Source organism: Gossypium hirsutum, chromosome A08, assembly GCF_007990345.1.
Source record: "Gossypium hirsutum isolate 1008001.06 chromosome A08, Gossypium_hirsutum_v2.1, whole genome shotgun sequence".
NCBI classification, from domain to species: domain Eukaryota; kingdom Viridiplantae; phylum Streptophyta; class Magnoliopsida; order Malvales; family Malvaceae; genus Gossypium; species Gossypium hirsutum.
The window spans coordinates 12,369,930-12,385,167 of NC_053431.1; the positions used below are offsets into that span (position 1 = coordinate 12,369,930).

The 15,238-nt window shown below is 32.9% G+C and overlaps 1 protein-coding gene across 2 annotated transcripts; it reads left to right on the top strand.

Annotated features, from left to right (window-relative positions):
- The first annotated feature begins 237 nt into the window (after positions 1–237).
- On the top strand, positions 238–7,431 carry LOC107951889 (probable transmembrane GTPase FZO-like, chloroplastic). Of its 2 annotated transcripts, XM_016887062.2 has the most exons (11): positions 238–1,144; positions 1,400–1,953; positions 2,109–2,177; positions 3,064–3,261; positions 4,055–4,186; positions 4,701–4,787; positions 4,911–5,351; positions 5,492–5,659; positions 5,810–6,040; positions 6,650–6,765; positions 7,011–7,431. In XM_016887062.2, the coding sequence occupies exons 1-11, from the start codon at positions 640–642 to the stop codon at positions 7,291–7,293; spliced, it is 2,784 nt and encodes a 927-aa protein (XP_016742551.2). In that variant the 5' UTR covers positions 238–639; the 3' UTR covers positions 7,294–7,431. The 2 variants fall into 2 exon arrangements, with proteins under 2 accessions (XP_016742551.2, XP_040931803.1); XM_041075869.1 differs by lacking the exon at positions 5,810–6,040 and having other exon boundaries at positions 281–1,144.
- Positions 7,432–15,238: the final 7,807 nt, after the last annotated feature.

Consider the following 15,238-nt stretch of genomic DNA (forward strand, 5'->3'; position numbering starts at 1 on the left):
CTAACCTAACCCATAGATAATCTAATTCCTTTATATGAGTTTTTTTGTGGATTCTTTATTTATCATGTTATGTATTAACTTGATTACGTGAAGTAGTAAAACATAAAAAGAATAATTTAAATTTAAAAGAAAAATCCTAATTTGTTAATTAACTTTTTTATGGCTAAATGGTTAAAGTCACATGCAAGAAAAGAAAAAAAATTTAATAGAGAAAGTAAGAACAACAAACACTACAAAATTATTAAACAATTGAACTTTTGTTGACAAAATGTTTGTTCAGAAAAGCAAGTTTTGGTTTTGCGAATTGCCATGGCGGTGGGATACAATTGAATTCAGCCAAGTGGGTCTCCCACCTATTTTAGTCTTTCAAAAGCTCTCCAATCCAATGAACTAAAAGCTGCCCATTACGGCTTCTTAGCATAGTGACCGTCAGATTTTTATTTTTAGCAAATTGGTGGTGGGTTCATCGGTATCAGTCATATCTCCAAAGGATAAGAAGATAACATCTCTCTTAACACTCACTGTTTCGCTCAACCTCCACCCTTTCTTCTTTTCTAATCTCTGCCTCCATAGCCAAATTACTTGCTTCACTTACCACAAGTATCCCACAAAAAAGAAGTTCCCTTTTTCTCCTTTTCGATGATCCCTCTCCTTTCCCTCCGGTCCCCCGCCTCTCCCTCCTCCGCTCTTTTCCACTTCAGCCCATCTCCTCCTTTCTCCTCTCGCTTTACTAAATCCCCTTTTCGCCGCTTTCTTCCTCCGACGAAACCCTCCCTTTCCACCAATTCTTTCAGCTCTACTTCCCAACAGCTTGGACCCCAAGGCCCTCAAAACCAGGAGGCTCCCAGAACTCTATTCCCTGGTGGCTACAAACGTCCGGAGATCAAGGTCCCTAATTTTGTTCTCCAGTTGGACCCCGACGACGTCTTGGCTGACGACAATGCGCTCGATTTCATTGACAAGGCCGTCTCCAAATGGGTTGGTCTTGTAGTGCTCAATGGTGGTGAAGGAAGTGGCGGCAGGGTTTATGAAGCTGCCCGTTCGTTAAAAGCGGTTGTTAAAGATCGCGCTTATCTTTTGATCGCGGAGCGCGTTGACATTGCCGCCGCTGTCGGTGCTAGTGGCGTGGTCCTCTCTGATCAAGGTGGGCTTTTTGCCTTTTTCTTTTTTCTTCTAAAGTTTGCTTATTCAAGGTTATTGGACTATTCACGTAAAAGTGGATTTATTTCTTTTCAAAAGCTTATCAGAGTTTAAAGTAATGAAATTGTCATGCTTGTTTTTCGAGATGAAATTGACCCAATGTTAAAGTGAAGCTGTTAAAGTCTTCAGTCATATCAAATGCATTGGTATCTATATCCAACATCGTTGTATTTGTTTACGAGAAATGCTTCCTTTACAGGCCTTCCTGCCATAGTCGCAAGAAACACCATGATGGATTCAAAATCAGATTCTGTCTTTCTCCCTTTGGTAGCTAGGACCGTGCAATCTTCAGATTCTGCTTTAAATGCTTCAAGTTCTGAAGGTGCTGATTTTCTTATATATGATCTGGGTCAAGAAGAGCACGTCAATATGGCAATGAAGGCTGTTTATGAAAATGTGAAGATACCGATCTTTGTTGTTAATAATAATTCACAAGCAGAGGTGCCATCATATACTGAGTTGACCAAGATTTTCAAATCAGGTGCTAGTGGTGTAGTTTTGTCATTGGAAGATTTGAGGTTGATTACCGATGATGTTTTGAGCCAGTTTTTTAACATTGTATATACAACTAATAACAAACGCCAGGATGAGAGCATCGATGAACTAGAAATGGCGGAAATCAATCGTGGCTCTCACCAGAAAGTGGGTGTGGCTGGTTTTATTAAAGTGGAAGATAGAGAAAAACAACTTATCGAGAAGGAGAGATCAGTGTTAACCGAAGCAATAAATGTCTTCCAGAAAGCTGCACCTCTGGTGATCTTTTAATTAAGCTTTGGTAGTTCAAGTTATTTTCCATAATGGTTATGAGATTGTCAATTATTTAATTTTCCTTTTTTGGTTGAATCTGTGTTTTCGATTGTCATTTTTTTTCCTTTTTTGGTTGAATCTTTGTGTGTTTTAAATTCCAGATGGAGGAGATTTCACTTCTTATTGATGCTGTTGCTCAGATTGATGAGCCATTTCTACTGGCTATAGTGGTAATTGTGTGCTGAACTTCAACAAACTCTGGTTGCTGGGATTGCATTGGTATTAGCTCTAAATTTCAAATGAATGCCTATCTCTTTATTTGAGAACATATACCGATAGAATGACTATTTACTTTCTATTCACTTTCGGTTTAGGGAGTATAAAATTAAGGAATGCTTAAGCTTTAATGTCTTCAGCTTGGTTGATATGCTACCTCATATATTTCATTAGTTGTCACAGTGGTTTCACGAAGCGCGTTCATATTATATAGGCAATTTAATTAGATTCAATGAGATCGCACATGTCCACTAGGAATAAATTAGATTAACCTTGTGTTCCTTTTCTGCTATGCTCATGTCTCTTTCTTTTGATGGCCACTGCACCTGCCTCATTATCCATTAGTTCATTATTCTGGCTTTTTTTTTTTTGTTACGTGTTACATTTGCCTGTGTTGAGCACTTGAATTAATTCTTATTTAGTTATATCATTCTTGCTGTTTTACTGATAAAACAATAATTTTAATTCCGTCATATTTGACAGAATGTCTTTACCGAATCATATTAGAATATTCTATTAGTATTGTTTCAATTTAAATTAATTGATTGCTTGTGTCTTTCTTAGTATTTGTTTGTGTGTTTTCATTTTGTCTTTCTTACTATTTTGTTATGAATGCTCCCTAATCATAACTTAAGATCATGCAATGGTATTTCCTGTCTCTATGATATTGGCCTTATATTAATCAATAAAAGGAAATATGTTCTGCAGTGAGAAAACAGAAATTGTACGGAAATTGTTTGTTTATTCATGCATAGAAATTTGCTTGATCCTGTTAAATTTTTGGCTTTGCTATGACTTATTCATATATAAAATATGATATGATATATATTGGATTCTCAGGGTGAGTTCAATTCTGGTAAATCCACTGTCATTAATGCTCTTCTTGGGGAAAGATACCTCACGGAGGGGGTTATTCCCACGACTAATGAAATCACTTTTTTGCGCTATTCTGAGTTGGACCGGAAGGATATGCAGCGTTGTGAAAGGCACCCAGATGGTCAACTAATATGTTACCTTCCTGCTCCAATTCTTAAAGAAGTGAGTCCTTTTGGCATTTCCTCATCTGTATACCTGAATTTAAAAGTTCAGAGATCCTTTGGGTCTGCCAGGGGCTGGTTTCTCTGTAACTATTAATAGTAGTTTTTGTATTTTTCCATGCACTGGCATACCATCATACTAAATGTTTGTTAGTTTAGAAATGTAAACTTTATGCATGTAGATGTTAGTTGATTCTTCATCTCATGTATTTTGTCTGTTCGTTATATTGCTTTAAATCCTTGCTGAAATATGCTGTTCTCTATATGTTATAGTTGTTAACCTTGTTTGAAATTTACATAATTACCAGGCAAATCCACCTTGCTTATTTGTGTTGTACTTGATATCATTCATTCCAAGTTACCTTTACAGAATCTGTTTTTATGGGTTGTGCATGACTGTTGGATATGGCGTGCAATTTTTATTGTGATAAAACATTGCAAAGATTTTATTATCACATGGGAATGAATCAATAGCAATTTTACTTTGTAAAAGAAAATCAGGCACAATTTTCATAATCCTAGGTGCTTAAAAGTGAGTTTTCAATCCATAATACAAAGAAAGTTTGAGACCTGCTGAACATCATTTAGGTTGAGCATATTAGATGAAGATCAATGAGACAGGGAAGATTGATAAATTGAAAAGTTTGGTGAAAGTAAACACAATGTGGATGGTTGATTATCTTCTTTCTGTTGCCTGCTTTCCTCTCTTTTTTGTTTTGTTTTCTTGGAAATTGGTCCGGATGTCATTATATTTTTTTCCATAACTAATTTTTAAAAATTCCTCCCGAGGGCAGATGAATATTGTCGATACACCAGGGACCAATGTGATTCTTCAAAGGCAACAGCGCCTGACTGAGGAATTTGTGCCTCGTGCCGATTTGCTCTTTTTTGTTATTTCTGCAGATCGCCCATTAACTGAGAGTGAGGTAAGATTAGTTTTGCATGTAATGTGGCATAGCTTTCTTCTTAATGTTCTCCATTTCTTGTGTGAGGCAATCAATTTTAACCCTGGAGGCACTGATTTTCTGCAGTCAATGCTGCTTGTTGTGTAGAAACGCAGTACTTGATACTAAATGGATTTAGAAAAGTTTTCCATGATATGATATTACCATGTAAAAAGTTAATCATTTTGAAGTTTTATCAAGCGTTTGTTCATGGGGTTCTATGGAATTTTTCTTTGACACCTCTCCCTTTTTTCTTTGAAATTATTACAAAGTGAACCCAAAGGCTCATTAAGTGAAGGCATAAAGCTAGTTGAGATATCAAAGAATGGATTATGAGTTACTAATACTGATTTGGGAAATGTTGCGCTGTCCATAAATGCTTTGTGTTTAGTTTCATGAATTTAATTTCAGAAAGTTATAAATATTGTCTTACTAATGGTCAATTCTTATTTTTTGTGAGCTGATCCTGAGTGTACGTGTTCTTTTTTTTTTCCAGGTTACTTTTCTTCGTTATACTCAGCAGTGGAAGAAGAAAGTTGTGTTTATTTTGAATAAATCTGATCTTTATCGGAATACGCAAGAGGTTTAATTCTCACCTCCCATTGAGTATTGATGCTAGTATGAAGTTAGTTAATACATTTACATTGACTTATAACTTATTATGACACTTTTTGAGACTTATATTGGTTATCTTCATTTATTGCAGCTAGAGGAGGCAATATCATTCATCAAAGAGAATACAAAGAAGTTGCTAAACACAGAAGACGTGACATTATATCCCGTGGCTGCACGATTAGTTCTTGAAGAAAAGCTTTCAGCTACTTCTGATGATGGAAAAAAATATAGAGAAATAGTGTTCACTGAATCAAATTGGAAAACCAGTAGCTTTTACAAGCTTGAAAACTTCTTGTATAGTTTTTTAGATGGATCAACTAGTAGAGGAATGGAGAGAATGAAGCTCAAACTTGGAACACCAATTGCAATTGCTGAGCGAATACTTTCTGCTTGTGAAACTCTTAATAGAAAAGATTGTGAGTCTGCAGAGCAGGACTTGTCTTCTGCAAATGAAATTATTGATAGTGTGAAAGAGTATGTAATAAAGATGGAAAATGAAAGCATCTCTTGGAGAAGACGAACTTTGTCAGCGGTACAAATTTAAGAATAATAATTTTTGAGTCTGCAAGTAGATGACTTTGTTTCTTACATACTGTTGTCTATATCTATGTTGTTTATTCTTGTGCGTGTTGTCTATATCTATGTTGTTTATTCTTGTGCGTGGTATTGCAGATTGATGCTACAAAATCACGTACTCTGGAGCTCATAGAATCTACCTTACAGCTATCGAATCTTGATGTTGTGGCTTCCTTTTTACTCAAGGGGGAATCGTCGACCACACTGCCCGCCACTTCAAGGATTCAAAATGAAATACTTGGTCCTGCCATTGCTGATACACAAGTGAGTTAATGGTTCAGACCTCTTCATAATCTAGGTTGTGTGAAAATTAGATGTCTATTTCAAATATCAAGTTTTAGGAGCCATTTTTTTAGAGCTGCACGAGTTACTTTTCCTTTTGACTTTGGATTTATGGTATGTAATTGCATACAGAACTTACTTGGAGATTATGTGACATGGTTACAATCAAATAATGCACGTGAAGGAAGGGCTTATAAGGAATCTTTTGAGAAAAAATGGCCCTCCATTACCTTCTCGGACAAAAATTATCCTCTGGAGACCTATGAAATGCTGAGAAAGTTGGATGAACTCAGCTTGAGAGCGATAGCGAACTTAAGTGCCAATGCTACTTCCAAACAATTTGAACGAGAAGTTCGTGAAGTGGTGAGTTAAGAATTCCTCTTAAGTAGCAATAAAACTTGTCCAAACTAGTAAAGCAAGATAGTGGTAACAGGCAGTAATCTCTATGATGTCTGAATGTAAGGCATTTGATTGAAAAGCTCTAACAACATTAAATATGAGGGTCACATGCAGGCATGTCATAATGGAACTGCATTTCCTTGTTCTGCCACTACTTGATTATTGATGACAATCACCATTGTAATTGTATCATTACCAATAATACATTGATGTATAGGAAAGAATAAAACTTTAAAGCAATTTTTGCAAAGAATGATTTTTTACTGCCCCTAGAAAATCTCCAGGGAGCCAATTGTTCTTGTTTGGGCTCTAATGCGGCCTGGTTATGCTGGAAAACTTTGTTTTTACATATTATGTGAAAATAAAACTGGTGTTTATCATGTCCTTTAGGATTGCCAGAAAGAGCATATTGACAGTTATTTGTCGTTGAATGTTCTTAGATCTCTTTTTAAAATGGCTGCTCCTATGTTGTTGCTTTTGGTTTTTAATTACCTTGTGCTAAAATTTACTTTCAAATGTTAATTTTTAATACGATTCAGTTGGCCTGAATGAAATGTCTTTCTTCAACCTCAGTTCTTGGAGACTTTTGGTGGACTTGGAGCAGCTGGTTTGTCAGCTTCACTTCTAACATCTATATTACCTACCACCTTGGAAGATCTTCTTGCTCTCGGCCTGTGTTCTGCTGGCGGGTAAGTATCTTCTTAAGTTCATAAATTAATTCTTTATCTTCAAGCTGCATGCCCAAGTTTTCATAAAATAGTCAGTTATCTGTGTGACTTAAGGTCCTTGCTGTATTAAATCTATGCGCCTTTCATTCCTAAGTTACCTGTAACTTGGTCCGCTTGGCATCGGATTTTACTTTCTTTTGACCTTAACAAATTCGTTAAGGGTTTAATGTTTCCAACCGCTTATTAATTAAATATTGTTATGATAGGTTTATAGCCATTTCAAATTTCCCAGCCCGTAGACAAGGAATAATAGAAAAGGTGAAAAAGACAGCAGATGCTTTAGGACAAGAGCTTGAAGATGCAATGCAGAAGGATCTTCAAGAAACCACCCAGAATTTGGAAAAGTTTGTAAGAATTATCGGGGAGCCTTATCGAGATGCTGCGCAAAATAGACTGGACAAACTTCTAGAGGTAAATGATGAACTATCAAATGTGAGGGGAACACTTAAAATGCTGCAAGTAGAAATTCAAAATCTTCATGTATCATAACACCAATATGATGGCTAGAAGTCGAGGGCAGGTTGTATATGTAACGGCGTCATACCATTTCTAAATCCCAGTTCTTGGGGTCTCAAGTGTACAATATCTTCATGCACTAATAATAAAAAAAAAGCATGTTTTTCCCCAGTAATTTTGCAGCATCTTTAACAAGCACGAATGTGTGAATGGTATGCAGCTGCAGATGCAAGCAATGTAAGTAAGCATCTTATTCTGCTTTTACATTTTTAAGATTGGATGAGAAATTTTTGAGTAAAGAAGAATGCATATTCCAGTTAAATTGCCTATAAGCTTTAATTTCAAGTTTATTCCTTTTGTCTTGTTTATTATATCAATTACCGGCCATAAAGTTTGTGGTCAGCCCGTGGTAAAGCAATTAATAAACAAAGTTTCAACTGTGGGCATCTTTACTTTGCTTTACTAATTTTTAAGAATCTTGTTTATATAACCTTTTGAATTTAGATTCAGCAATATTTAATATTTTACAAGGTTTTTACACGTTACATGGGTCAACATCTATATACCTATAAAGGTTTGGACCTTCCTTGGTTGACACGTGCATAAGTTACTCTCAAATGATCAAATTTTAAATTTAGTCTTTATACTACACTCGAATTTAAGATTATAATAATGATCAAATTTTAATTTTGATCTCTGTGCTACACTAGAATAGTGTATTTAAGATTCAATTTTTATACTTTTTAACTTTTTGACATAATTTGGTATTTTAATTTTTTTATGATGTCACTTATTAGTCTAGAGATTTTATTTTGATTAAAATGTTGATGTAACTTTTAAGAGTTGTTAATATTATTAAAATTATTTGTTAAATTTAAGTTCATTGTAAGTTTTTATATAGCTATTAAACGAGTACTTTTTAAAAATTTTAAAATGTCACATCAATAAATTTAATACAAGAATTTAATAATGTTAACAATTGTATCTAAATTTTTAAATTAAAAAAATAGAGATTAAAATTTTAAAAATATAAGTACGAAGACTAAATTTCAAATATACCAAAAACATAGAGACTTGAAATATATTTTAATATTTAAATATTTACTCTATAATTAAAAAAAAATTAATAATTAACCAAAGCAACTAGTTCATAGAATAAATTAATGCTGAATACATATATTGAAAAAATGAGAGGAAATTTTGGATAAAATATAATTTTATATGGTGGTCCTGAAATAGTAAAAAACTTTATGTAACAGATCAGTGGGTCGACATGTTTGCATAAGCTATGAATTTGATTCTATCATCTTTCATTGATATAATCATATTTAAAGTGGAAAGTATACATAAATAAACAAACATGATTTCAATATTTAAGGTAAAGCAGAAAACAGGCCTAACTTTGTGGCTTTTTTATTTCCTGAATTGTGTGAGATCAATGTCAATATGCACCCTTTTCCTTATTGATTTAAAGAGTCTCACTTTTCCATCGGTTGGCTAACCTTAAAAGAAAAAGGGAGATTTTGAAAGCAAATTTGATGGTTGGGGCAAAGTGTGTGTGCAATTGGCACATATTCTTCATCACCCTCCCTATCATATATGCTAAACTAAACCCTAGAGCCAAACTATCACCCAACACTGCCTAAGCAAAGCAACTCAACTCAATGGTCCAATCCTTTCCACTTACATTGATAATTGAGAAATTAAGGAGGAATTGAGATCGAGAACTTCAATTTTGTCTAATAAATATCATGAGTATTTTTGAATAATTACATATTTAATCAATTATCAAATAAATACATAATTTTTAGTTTTTTTGAAAATATGTCTAATGGTAAGTTGTGACAATTTATTATGATACGTGGTCTACTCATAAGTTTTGGAGTAAGTACTAATACAATAATACGAACAAAGTGGTAAACACGAGAAAAAACACAAGCAAATTGGTAGTGTAGTTTATTGCATCACTTACATCTCTAGGACCTTACAGAAATAAGAAATCAACTACTAAACTCACAATACATGCAATGATTTAAGATCAATCTATCCTAACAATTAGATAATTGTGGCCCCACCTTAGTACATATAATATGAACTCTCACCAAACAACCTCTCCTACGCTAAAAGCTGTTAACTAATTACTTAAAGTTGAATAAACAATAAATGTATTTAATAAAATTTCCTTATTATGAACATATAAGCTCTTTTAAAATGCATCATCCTTTTCACAAAAGTAAGTCTCCGTAAATAGGCTTTGAAGTAGGTTACTTTAATCTCATAATTATCTTCATATGACGTAGAATAAAATCCATTTAAATTCGAAAGCTTTATCTTGATCTTTATCTCCGTGCTTTTTTTTTTTATAGAAAGATTCAAATCATTTCACTAAACCAAAGCTCAAAAGCCTAGAAAAATAGGAAAATAAGCACAAGGTCAAACAAGCCCAACCCAAACCAAAAGGGAGCTAAACTTGGACACCATAGCAATTCTAGCCGCCGTTGCTTGAAGCAAAGGAGGAAAGAGTGTGACTAGACGAGCGCATAAAAACATAGCTGATGTACCCACATCAAGTAGAACCACCGGCAAGGAGGAGCTAAGGTTGCTATCACCATCGTAGAGCTTGTTGAGGGCATTGTTGAGCTTTCATCCCAAGCCTTTGAGTGGGTGTGGTGCAGCTTGATCAATGTTGCTATGTACGAGCCATCAAAGCCAGTTGTCAATGGAGCTCCACCTTAAATGGAGATCTTGTCGGATCATTAAAAAAAAGTTGAGAAGACTAAAGATGATCTATCAGTAGGGAAGAAGCAAGTCACCTCCTTTTACTGACGAAATAAAGTCATCACAAAAGGGAAGGTGGTTGCTTGGGTTATTTTACTGAAGAGAAATGCAAAAGGAAAGAGACTAACAACTGAGATTGAAGATGAGAGCCACGCCAACTCGACAACCCGACAGCCACTCGCAGAAAGGCTAAAACGAAAAAATAAGATCTTGAGAAAAGAGGGTTCAAAGAAGAGAAAATAGGGTTTTTTATATTATTTTCAAGTCTTTATATTATCTTTAAGGTTGATCTTCCATAATTTGATATGGAAAATTATGTTCTTTTCGATGCTTAATGAGCTTATCATTGATCATTTTTATGTCATTTTAGTAGTTTTATGAATCATATGTTAGTTAGACTTAAGTAAATAAAACAAGCCTTTTTGTGATGTTTCTTGACCAATTAGGCCAACTCAAGCCTAATGAAGTCTAACGAGTTGATGTAACGGTGTAGGAAACGACTTGAATCAAATAATCCAAGCAGTTAGTGAACTGCCTAGAATGTCGCGACATGGAGACCATAAAGTCACAACATTGAAGTTGCACAAACACTTAGAAGAATTTTCGAGCAACATCGATAAGGCTAGTAGACTGTGGCCAAGGTCGTGACATGAATGATATAAAGTCACGACATTAACAAGCAAAGTCCCGACTTTCTCGACAGTAGCCAAAGATGGAAGTCGATCCCAAGGTTGTAGCAAAGTCACGATAACTAAGCCCATATCCAAAAATTCGAGTAAATTGCCTGCCAAGTCACAATGTTGGACCTATAATGTCGCGACATTGATGCTTGACAAAGTTAAAATTTGAAAGGGTGTTTCTGTCCGCAATCAACTTTAACTTGTAAATCAGGGTAGAGTTGACCCAATTAGGTAAAAGAAAATTAGTTCTATAAATGTTAATTGAAAAACACAATTCAAGGAGGCTCGTTACAATTTCTAATAGCTTAGTAGATAGTTTGTAGGATTTTCTTTAAACATTTTTGTTTCAGTTTTTGTTTCTATTAAAATTCAGTTTTTCTCAATTTCATTTTTTAGTTTTCTTTATTTAAGTTTTCTCACTTTTGTTTATGACGGAGTTACCAGTCATAAATGATCAAACACTTTTATTACAAGAATCTTTGTCGCCGCCCAAGTTGATCTCCATCATTAGAAGTCTTCGGAATATTGAGCTTTTCTAAACCTTATTCTTTCTTATCATTAATTTCATTAATGCTTTGCAAATTAAGTGGGTTTGGGATAATTAGAATGGGTCATAACTAAATTCTTAGAGAGGTTGGTTAATTGAAATAAGCGTAGTTAATCTAACTTGGGGTTTGAAACTGATTAATTGGATTAAATTGAATGAACTTAAACTCTAAAATTGACGACTCTATGTAGTTGTTTAGGTAGATGAGACTGAAAGGAGATTTTACTCAGAACCAATTCAAATTTTCTCATTTAGATCCATCAGGTTGAAAGGTAAATGGACTAAATTGATTAATTGATAGAATTATAGGCCGAAAGGTATTAATTTGGTCAATTAATAATTAATTGGTAAAAATCACTAAGTCTAGGTTAATTACAACCATGTAAATTGATCAACTATTGTTTGTCATTCTTGATAATTTATCTGCCAACTTTAGTATTTTGGCAATTAGATCCTTTTAGTAATATTTAGTTCATATACTCTGAATTCAGGCTTCGTCGTACTATAGTAATTAGGGTAGTAGCTATTTAGACTTAGTTTTGTGTGTTCTTGATTACTATTTAATTTAGTTTTAGTCATACCTCCCTTGGATAAGATCCTCAGAATACTGTCAAATTTCGTTGTAAATTAAATTATATTACAATCTAACTTGTTCACTTGGAGTATACCACATTTATATATATTTAATTTGCATTGTTTTTACAACCTCGATGCACGTACACCGGGGTACGGTAAAAAGTCTATTTTCAATTCCAAGTCTAATGCTTGAATTAGGATTCTTTAAAAGCTTGTTGTTGAGATAGGAATAAAAACTCTTCAGGAATCATACTTCAAATGAAACTCTTCAAGGTTGTTGCTTCTCTTTATGTGTTTTTTTTTAATACAAGTAGTTACATTACAGTTGTGGAAGGGAAGGGGAACAAGGTTTACAAATATAAAAATCGAAATTTGGACCTTATGTGATAGAGGTAAGTTTCTTTTTTGTTATAGATAAAATTATACTTTTTTTTGTTATTTATAAGATAATGATAAACATGAATAAATACAAAATGAAAAATCGTCGATCAATAATGTAACACCGTTTACTCAAGAAACTCGAGTAATGAATGTTACATTTAGCATTGAACATTCTTTCTATATCAAATACTTATGATTTGGGCTCTTATCAAGGTTACATTATTCTTTTTAGAACTTAACTAGACTAACAATAAAGTTTAATTCCATTCTAAACTCGTTTAAGGTATCCTTTGGCCCAACTAAACTTTTTTAGTTCTAGGTCAATATGTCTCGAGACAAGGGTTTGAATGTCTAGAGACTGTTTCATTTTACTATAGGACTTTAGCTTTGAAGTTGTATTGTCTTGAGACAAATGAGTGTATGTCTCGAGACAAAGAGGCTTATTTCTCGAAACAAAGTCCAATATGTCTTGAGACATGACCTTGATACTGTAGCTTTTTAGCTTCAAAGTTCTTGTGTCTTGAGACACGTTTCGTATGTCTCGAGACCTGGGATAGGGAACTTGAAAATTTAGTTTTCAAACAACTCCAACTCATACCAAATTGTCTACAATCATTCCAAACAATAATCAAAGCTCATAAACTATGTAATACTTCATATTTACCGTTCAAAACATATTAAACTCAAATATTAGAACAACTAGACACTTTCTTTCTTACTTCATTAATTCACCTATGTACATGTCATCATATATACCATAGGATTTATTTCATACCCCTTTTCTCCCAAGCCTTAATGATTAGATGAGATTTGTCGAGGTCACTAATTCGAATGAGAACTTCAATCTGATCTTTCACCTACATGTTGAAAAATAACGTGTTAAGCTTGTGAAAGCTTAGTAAGTACCCATGAATTCATATATTACAATTTCTTTGATTTTTATTTACCATAAACATTATTACTATTACAATTCATGAATATATATTAATAATCAATAGATTATTCCATATTTATAAAATTAACTAATACTTTGATTCACTAATTTTGTCATTTCACAGATTAACAAGAACAAAACTTTTATCAGAAATCACTTACCATGACTTTTTAGTCCATGATAGCCACATTTGAACCAGATGGATACATGGAACATATCATGATACAAGAAACACAAATATGTTGGAAACACAAGCACTAAGGTACATAATAGAACATGAGGCATCGAAGTGCGATATCAAGAATATCATGAATAACATAGGAATGCTCGAGCTCCTATAGCATGCCAATTATATCCATGAAATTCAACGCTAGTATACATGGGCAATCGAATATCACTTAATTCACAGTAATTAATCACGACTACTTTATTTCACGATTTTCATGATTTCAATATACTTTCACATTTTTTTCATTCTAGTTTACTATTTAATATTACATGAACATATAATTTCGAACATTAAATTTTTCAAGAGTATTTTCTTTACACTTCCATTCTATGACTAACCACAAATTTTATTCATACTAGTATTTATTTCACGATTTTCATAATTTAGCTACACTTTTTATTCATACTAGTATTTATTTCACGATTTTCATAATTTAGCTACACTTTTTCACTTCTTCAATTTAGTCCTCATTTTCCCATGATTTAAAAAATAATTGTAATTTCATTTACAATAATCACGAAACTTTATTTAGTAAATTCTTAATTCACAATAAACCTTATATTTCTTGTTCTCTACATCATTTTCACTTATAAAATAATAACACGTAAAACTTTTACGTACTTTTCAATTTAATCCATTTTACCACGAAATTCAATATTCACTATCACATAGCACTTTAATCCATTAATTCATCATAATATCTTATTTCACATGTCTAATTTATATTCTATTCACTTTTCTTATTTCAATTATAAATTTTATAAAGTTCACGATTTAGTATAAACTCACTTCAAGATCACTTTATGTCTATTTCTTTACCATATTTCACTTCAATTAACCCTTCTTTTAAAATATAATATTTTACATATCAAATTGTTTTATACTTTATTTTACTAATTTATCACAACTTTCACAAAGTTTACATTTTAATCTTTCGGAGACAAGAGAATTCAAGGGTACTTACCTCTCTTCAACCTTTAATCACTTGTTTTTCTCTTTTCCTTGCCACTTGAATTGCTTCCTTTATCTCTCTCTTCAATATCATGTCAAGAACATAAAGCTTTCCATGAGAAATTTTTACTTTAACATCATTTCTATATCTTTCTAACAAAATTAAACTTGAAAACATTATGAAACCTTAATATTCATACCTTGTTCTTTTGCTTTTAAGCTGTAGCTTGATTTTCTATCTCCTCAAACATGAGCATTCAATCTTCCTTATTAAAATCTAAGTTCACTAGATTGTTGGAGGATTGATTTTACTAAAAATTTTAATGGAATTTCAAGAATTTCTCTCTTAATTTCAAGGAAAAGACCAAATCGCAAAGAAAACAAAACTCATTTTCTCCATGGATGATGATGGCATGAACTTGAAAGAAAGATGCAAAGAATTCTTTTCTTTCCATCTTTTACTTAATCATTAATAAATATAAAAATAAAATAATAGTAAAATAATAATAAAATATTTTAACTAATAAAGTTTCTACACCAATAATCTTTAATTACTACAACTCAATAATTGATAATTATCCAAATTAAGAAATGACCATTTTGCCCTTCAATGTTCTCTACAATTCCATCCTTGAATCACTTCATTTTCAATAAAATTGTGATTTATTCCCTTATCTTTCTCCACTTATTCAATTTGGTCCCCACTTACTAATTTTGTGTCACAAGAACTTTTGGGGTTATTTTCACTTTTAGTCTTTCAACTTTCCCATATTTATACCTTGCCCCAAAAATTTTGATTATTTACACTTGAGTCACAAAACTTTTCATACTTTTATAATTTAGTCCCTATCTTAGAATAATATATCACAACATACTTAATTCAACTTTCTTTGGAATCCATC